This window comes from Pterocles gutturalis, unplaced genomic scaffold (assembly GCF_000699245.1).
Source record: "Pterocles gutturalis isolate BGI_N339 unplaced genomic scaffold, ASM69924v1 scaffold11025, whole genome shotgun sequence".
NCBI classification, from domain to species: Eukaryota; Metazoa; Chordata; class Aves; order Pterocliformes; family Pteroclidae; genus Pterocles; species Pterocles gutturalis.
The window spans coordinates 8993-17758 of NW_010140829.1; the positions used below are offsets into that span (position 1 = coordinate 8993).

General features: G+C 41.1%; 1 protein-coding gene across 1 annotated transcript; it reads right to left on the reverse strand.

Annotated features, from left to right (window-relative positions):
- Positions 1–200: 200 nt before the first annotated feature.
- Positions 201–7726, reverse strand: LOC104469351 (tankyrase-1-like; the record flags this gene model as incomplete). Its single annotated transcript, XM_010083822.1, has 7 exons — positions 201–621; positions 2064–2220; positions 2971–3157; positions 4013–4118; positions 5425–5499; positions 6889–6986; positions 7606–7726. Coding segments are annotated over 7 exons (831 nt in total), but the record flags the coding sequence as incomplete, so codon positions are not given.
- Positions 7727–8766: the final 1040 nt, after the last annotated feature.

Below are 8766 nucleotides of genomic sequence, written 5' to 3' on the forward strand. Positions count from 1 at the left end.
AATGATTTTATCTCGGCTTTGTGCAAAATATCTTTAAGAAGTTTCCGGCTCAACTTCAGAATACAAAAGGAAAATAAATAGTTGACTAGGATCTCTTGAAAACATGAAATGAATGGTGTGTGCTGAAAAGAAAATTATGGGCTTAATGTAATTTATCTGCAAATAAAATAACTAGAATAGTAGTGTCTGAAATTTTAACATGTGAGATAGCATGGATAAAGATTTATGTTTGCACAATAATGTTCCCAAAGTCTAGATCAAAACAACATTATTTTACACATGGTAACTGCAGAGACTAGGAGCCTGAGATATGTTATTAAAAGGCAGTCCCTTGTAAACTTTCCTCAAAAGGAACAGTAGCAGTTGAGTATGCAAGTGTTACTCATATCATATTCATCAAGACAGCAATGCTTTATAAAAGACATACAACTTATTCCCAGGTTGTTAAGAATTTTATATGATACTGATTTTCTGAAACATGTACCCATCCAGTCCAAGATTGAAGTCACATCCTTCTTCACTGCTCTGGAGCTACTAGGTCTTTTGCTCTGCTGCTGTTGCTGTCTGTGAGGGGGCTTCTGGTTTCACAATCTGGTAAGTAATGAGATATTCTGGGTATGCCTGAAAGTAAAGTCAAGGAGAAAAAAACCAACATTGCTTTATGCAAGGAAACACTCATCAAATTCACATTTTGGATTTCATTAAACAGTGACCAGGAAGGACAATGCAAGCATCAGGGTGCAAAAGAAAAAGCGGACTTCAAACCTAGGCATGGGGCCCTGCCCTCCAGCGGAGGAGCCTAACAGATGACAGGACACTGCTGCAACAGAAGCTTCTTGAAATCCAGCAAGAGCAAACGCATGGGTTAAATTCCTTGTAACACTGCAGGATGGGAAGCAGCCCTCCTGAAAAGGTGCTGGGGGTCCTCAGGTGACAGCAAGCTAAAGCAGAATCAACAGTGCGTTCTGGCAGCAACAGAGGCGGTACATCACCAGCAGCGTAGCCAGTTAACGGAGCACAGCAATGCCTGCTGAGGATTCAGTACTCACTTGAACACTTGACACCTGCATACAACTTTTGAGCCCTCCAATATAAGAAAGATGCCAACAAGCTAGAGACAAGTTTAGGAAAGGACCAATATGATAGTTGGGGGTGAAGCACAGGATAAAGAAGCAGCAGCTGAGGAAGATGGGCTTGTTCAGTTCAGAAAAGGGAAGGCTTCGTGGGACCTCAGGGCAATCTTCCATCACCCATAGAAGGCTACTGAGAAAACAGAGCCAGACTCTTTTGCGAGCTGAGCAGCAGGAGAATAAAACAGGGGAAGGTTCTATTGGATACAAAGAACATACTTTTTACTGGGAGGATAAACAAAGGAACAAGCTGCCGTGAAACACTATTCTCTGAGGCCTTCAAGACCTGCCTGGTCAAAGAAAGCCCTCAGCAATCTGCTCTGAATTCAGTGTGCCCAAGAGGCTGGCCTGCGTGACTTCCCCAAGGTTCCTTCCGACCTGAATTTATTCTATAACCTTGGAGCCATCCAGAGTAGTCAGCAACCACTTTCCTAGAGTAAGGGTCTAGCTGAGTTATTCAGATGAAAAATAAACTCCTGAAGATTGCTATTCTACTTCAGCTGCCATTTAAGGGTAGTCTGTGACATAGAGGGACACTGTCACTGCTGGGAATCTACAGGTAAAAAGCCCAGAATCCTCAGTATGTACAAGAGCCCCAGAAACGCACATGTTCTGGTTACTGCCGTAATGTCAGTAAAAGGCAATGGGAGACACAGCGCCTGCTGAGAGAAACTACAACTCTTAACAGACTCTAGCAGCGCTGCACAGGAGGAATTAGGCAATTCTGCATGGTGTAAATCAGACCAGCTCAGTGGAAAGGAGTAACAGTTCCTGGCTTCATACAGTTCACTGTTTCTTTCCACATTTAAATGAAAAAAAATAAATCTGATTAACCAGGTTATCACAGCACACTTGGTATGGAAACCAGTCACATCCCTTCTCCAGCTCCAAGCTCTGCCCTTCCATAAACCCAGTCCTTGCTAAGGCACATACCTGTTCTCCTCTATAGATAACATACTCAGCGTATGCGAGTCCATTCACGCTTGGCCGGCCAATAACAGAATGGTGCCCTGGAGGGGCGTGAGCCATTTTCATTGTGCTGAACTGAAGAAAGGATTTCCCAAGGGTCACTCTACAGAAGAGCATCTGTCTAAAAGGAAAAAAACCCCACATCATTTTAAAATAATATCTTACCAGGAGTTGTATGCTTCCGGAATGATTTCAGACTTTTGAGCTTATTTTGTTACACTTAATTTCTCAAGGCTTTTTGGAGAAACACTTTCAGAAACCAGTTCTAAAGCTGTATAAAACCTGTCACAAAACTTTCTTGACAGGCAGAAGGGCAAACACACACTTTGTTTAGCCCTAGAACACTAGCCTGTTCTAGTTCATTTTACAGAAAGCTGTTGAAAGAAGCTGTGTTCCTACTAATCAGGGTAGGGACAGGCGTCAAAGTGCAAAAAGCACATTGATCTACTCCAGTACAAATCAAAGCTGTGATTAAGTCCTCTTCACTACCTCCAAAATTATCTGATCCAGTACAACACTGTACTGCTGACCACCACTTTGCCCTGCAATTTTGTTCTGAGAGTGCCTGGAGTTTAACTGCTATTTTCCCCTGACTCTTCATTTTCAAACTTGCTGTTTCAAGCCTCTTTCCGGAGCCAAAATTCACTTTGATTTATACTCACTGTATGCTTAGATGTGTAATTTTTGACCTTTCTGTGGGACTCGTTGCATTTATATAATTTTTTGTTCGGCCCTGACAAACAGAAATCTGCGTTTTTGCTGCTGTGACCAAGCTCAAGTGGCTATTTTTTCACTGCAATTCATCCTGTGCCAGGATCGTAAAAACCAGGAGAGCCAGAATTATGTATAGGGAACTCTGCTGGACTCATACCTGTGGCAGATATAACAGGATCTGTCTTTGTGTGTGGGACAGCCTGTTCCTCCTCCTATCCCGTATACGTATTGGTTGCTTTTTGAGGAGTTCTCAGCAAAGTAAATTCCAGCTCCAAACATTCCTCCAATGTATGCATGCCTTTCATCAAATCCTTTGTGAATGATAGCATTAATAAAAGGAGACCCTAGAAGAGAATGACACGAAATAGTGTGTTATCATACATACTTGTTAAGCTCTGTAGTAATACAGGACTATGTCAAGAGGAGCTTGTCTGCCTCAAATAGACCATTAAATACCAGAAAGTGTGCTCAGTCATCTGGAAGGGGGCGATACCCAGCAGGATGCAGTCATGTGTGGGATTTATCATTATATACCAAGATCCCACGTATGACTCATATTTCTTATTCATTTCACAGATCTCACTAAATGGCTTTCACCCCCACTCACATTTCAGCGCAAGTTATCTTGTCAACGCACACCTTCTCCAGCAGTCAGTACTGGTTAAGATGGGGCAGGATGTGAGGACAATCATACCCAAAACCAATTTCCTATGCAGAATCATAGAAGAATCTAGGGCAGGAGGACCCTCAGGGAACTGTCATGTGTAGGCACTTCTGGATGCTTCTAGAGAACATCTTGCTGAAACTCACGGTTGGTTTTGATTCCTGTCCCTGATGGCTGCCTGCAGTGCCAGGGTAAAATGCCTTCACTGTGTGCTGCGCCCCTCTTTCAGAAGATACTCTGTCTTTCTCACAGCAATGTAACATCCTCCCAGCAGCTTTACTGGAAATGACTAAGATATGCCTTAGCAAAAAACTTTTTTTTTTTAAATGTACTTCTTTATCTAGTGTAGCTCTTCAGATTGCAGTAACCACACAGACTAGCTCCACCACCCCCGCATCCCTGCATATCTAGTGTACAAATACAATTACGGTACAGGATGGTGATACAGCAATATAACATTGCCTGTGGGTCCCTGTAAACTTTTCTGTTTTTTTTTAAAAATACCAGTGCAAACAACTAGACATTGCTTCCTTACCATGAAACAACATGCGTTCATTGTGATGATTATGATTCTCCTCTGAGACCTCCTTCTGTCTGTGACAGAATCTCTCCCGCAACTTCTTGTTCACGACCTTTTGAATCTGCAGTGGTACAACAGGTCCAACCATACTTGAGTTGGAATTGAAATGGAATACAGTTTCACAGACTTTGTACAAATCTGACAGTGATGCTAAAGAGTAAGACCCACGAATGGTCTGGGCTAGCTTTTTGAAGCCTGCTGTCTGGTTTAGGTTGAAATTTTATGAAAAGAAAAGAACGTCTGAGGAAATAAATTAGGAGATGTGCTGTTTAATCTGCCTTAAGATATCATTCCAGCCACATGCTCTAATAGCACCGTGGTTTCTGTAAAGGACTTCTCCTTTGGTTGGGAGTAGGACTGAAGCAGAATTAGCTTCAGGATGTATGATCTACTGGGTCAGGCTGTAAAGGCTGTGCACAGGCTCACTTTTCAAACATACACAGCAGGGGTTTGCTGGAGCTCAGGAACTGAGTTCTGTTCTGATTTCCTCTATTTTCTCCTCTCCAAAAAAAGGAACCAGGAAGTTCCACTTTCCCTCAGAAAGGCAACACTCCATTTTCTGATATGTCAGGGCTTGTAAAAGGTATTTTTCAGTTAGCAGGGGCAAAGAAAAAGGTGTCAAGATCCAAAGTAGCATAGGGAGACAAACTTTTAATAAAAAGTGATGCTCAACCTTTCCTCCTCCCCAAAAATGTCCTTTGAAAAGGCAAGAAAAGATTACACTGAGAAAAAAAATCTGCACTGCAAAGTCAAATACAGCAGTTATAGATCCCTGAAATCAAATCAGGCTGTGAAACATAAGTCAGGCTCTTCACCACTTCTGTCTTCAATATCAGTTCTTCAGACTCCTTTAAGAGCACAAGTGGTTACTTCTCCCTCATCCCATGTCCAGAGCACACAATCAGCCTAATTTTAGCATTTATCACTTGCTTTAATTTTGCTCCTAAATATTATTTCCATAAAGAACTTTAAATATAAAAGGGGGGGCCTACAGGAGAGATGGGGAGGCACTCTTCATCAGGGGGTGTAGTGATAGGATGAGGGGTAATGGGTATAAGCTGAAAGAGGGTAGATTTAGATTAGATATTAGGAAGAAATGTTTTCCTGTGCGGGTGGTGAGGCACTGGCCCAGGTTGCCCAGAGAAGCTGTGGATGCCCCACCCCTGGAGGGGTTCAAGGCCAGGCTGGATGAGGCTTTGAGCAACCTGGGCTAGTGGGAGGTGTCCCTGCCCGTGGCAGGGGGTTGGAACTCGATGATCTTTAAGGTCCCTTCCAACACAAACCATTCTGTGATTAAACCAATTCTGTCTGCTTGAACAAGTAACAACTTATTCTACCACATAGAATTAAGAGGTTTTGAAACTTACCCTGATGACATTGTACCTGTTGAAGATCCCACCAGCATTTCCACCGTCCCGATGCTCCCGGATTGTACTTTGCATCTACATAATGAACACAACTGAATGTTCAGCACACAAAGCCTGCTAGCAAGGCAAAGTATTCATGCAATATCTCAGGATATCACTGGCAACAACAGACAATCTTGATTGAAAATTAATTAACAGGTGTCAAAAAAACCCCAACTCAATTTTAAACTGAGGGACACCCTTATTTCTGAGGTACCCAATGCACTATGCTGTTCCACAACAGAGAAGTTGGATGATGCAATTATCCAATCTTGCAATAAAAATCTACATAGGGAAAAGGAGAATAGCGGCACTTGCTATTAAAACTATACACAAGTAGAAAACCTGCTTTAGATTAGAAAAAATAAAATCTTTGAAAATGAATATACAAAAAGATCATTTTGAAGTAATGACAAATGTGTTTCTAATGAGTACAGTTTGTATTTCTTAGTGATAGGAAAATGCTTGCACTGTACATTTTCCTATGTCATTAGCAGCCCCACAGAATTTCAAGAGTTTCATTGTGTCTTTTCCAGAGTTATTTATAGCTACAGCAACAACATTTAGTAACAGCTCAAATAAATATCCTAATTTACTATAGCAGACAACTGACCCTTTCTGTCAGAAAAGTTTATACAAAAGATCTGCACAAACTCCAGTTTACAGAGTTACTAACCAAAATATGGCAGGCTAAGCTAGCAGCAACCCTGAATATCTAGACTTTTAAAAAGACTCCAAACACTTCTGTGCTAACAGTGCAGGAACACTACACAATGAGTAAATGCAGAGTAAAATAGAGTTTCTTCCAAACACAACTCTTTAGAAAGGCTGTTTTCTGTTGTGATTTTTCCTTTCAAAATGGTATCTGCTTGTAGTTCACTTAAATAAAAGAGCATGTGTGTGTGGGAGGCAAAATTACAGTCAACTCTCAATTATCTGAGAGCTGTTTATCTGGGTTACACATTAACTAAGCCACTGAGACAAGGGAAAACAAGCTCATTCACGTGCAGAAACGGCCTGAGCACAGAGAATGCCTACTGACTTGCAAGGCCTTGATCCCTTGGTCCTCACTCATGGCCTTTGATTTTCACAGGTCCACCTATCTCCAAAAACCTGGGGAAACCCTTGCTGTAAGATGACATCCAAAACACAACAACAAAAAGGCAAAATTGGGATAACACTAAGTGAGCAAATAGACCACTTATTTAAAAAAAATCGTCAGGACACAGTAGAATAATTTCCATCCTTGCTCTGTATAAAACAAGACAAATGAAGAGCCCTAAACTTCACGTCAGATCTATGCAATTCATACACCAAAGCATATTTTTATCACGTTCAACATGTGTTGCATGCTTTAGCTCTGAGGTTATAAGTGAAAAGAGAAATACACTGCCACTGGAGCATTAAGAAAGTTACTTGTGATACCTCCTCTTCTACGGACTGATACTCCTTATCATCAGGAGCAAGGTCAAGGAGAATGGTCCCCTGACTCACACAGTGGAAAGTCAAATAAGGATTGGTGCCTGCAAAGAGAAGGAATTAAAAGAATAAAAATCAATAGCGGAAAACAATATCAGCTCTATTTGAATCCAGCATCATCATTATTCTTCTTAAATAACCCCAGTGCAGCAGGAAATTGAAAATAAACACAAGGCAGAAGCACAACCTTGAAAAGATAAAGTGCCTTCCCTAGCAGCAGAGGCTTTAACAGAGAGAAGGAAACTGCACGTGGGCCATAATTGCATTTTATTGTTTCCGCTTTCAAGAGAAGCATCTGAGAAGCGTGGGGCCGCAAAAAACTTCATCAGGTCCACACTTCAGGATACAACTGGCCTGTATGTAGGTACATAGGGCCAATCAATCCAAAAGTTTCTGCCCCTGGAAATGGGCACAGCCTGCACACCTGCCTCAGGGGTGTCCATTCTCTGGAAAGGCCAGTGATCACTTGCTCCTGTATCTCTTCAGTGTGTTCTTTACCCATCACAACCCACACAGCCATCAGGTCTGCCAGCAAGTACATTCTCCTGGCATCCAGATTCTTTCAGCTGTCACCTGGTGACAATGCCTACATTTACAGAAGGTGACTGGTGAGCGCCTGTTGTACGCTACACTTAGACTAACCGGTACAAGTGTCATGTTTACCTTGCTGTCCTCCTAGAAGTCTCTCCACACCTTTTATTAATTTGTGGCGGTGTCCATAAGCGTTGATCCCAATTTCTTTAAGCTCCTCATGTCCCATGTCTGCCAACACATCCAGGGTTATCTGAAAAGGTCAAAGACCACAAAAATCACTTGCCAAACCTGGCTCAGTTCAGAAAATTGAAAGCATTCATGCTGCAACCGAGAGAGAGAGAGTGTGTGCATGTGTGTGTATATATATATATAATTATTTTTTAATGTTTTGCTGCACTTCTAATTGCTGCCACCTTCTGGCAAGCCTCTCCTTGTCACAGGATCATACCTACCTGCTACAGTGTGAAGCTGTGCAAAAGTTTTACATCTCTTACAACAATAAACAAGAGCTGGTTCTCAAAACCATTTCTACTTACACCAAAGGAGAACAGATGGAAATGCTGGGACAAATCTGGGAATATTTTTGAAGCATTCAAAGTTTCACATTGTGTAGTGAAAATAATGAATTGCACAACAAACAGAAATGAATAAACTTACTAATAAATCTTAAGTGCGTTTCACATCAACATTACTCTGGTGTGTGCTATTACGGGGTGTATACATCAACATGCGCACGTGCATGTGTATCAAACCAGTGGGCCAGCTATGCTGTCATGCTCAACTATTCCACTGTTTTTGGAAATAATTAGCATTGTGAGGACACACATAACTATTCATTTGGTTGCAATATATGAATACATCTACAGTCACCCAAAAAGGTTTTAAATTTCAAGGTCATGGAAATTATTGATGGAAGCAGAAAGGTAATAAAACATTATGTCAAACTTTTTTTTAAAAAAACAGGAGATAAAGGCTAAACAAACGTGGAAGCAGAAAGGTAATAAAACATTACGTCAAATAAACTTTTATTAAAAAAAACAGGAGATAAAGGCTAAACAAACTACACATTTCTATTACTATAAAGCAATTGTGCACTGAGGTGATTCTATGAAAACCAGAAAGATTTCATCTGGAGGAGATAATTAATAAAATCTACTTTCAAATTTACACATTAAAACTAGAATGGGAAGCTTAACAAATAATGGGAAACCATACACCTTGATTCATAAGAAGGTGGATTGTTAGCACAGCTGGATTTGCAGGTATGAACTCTGTCCACTACAAACTGAA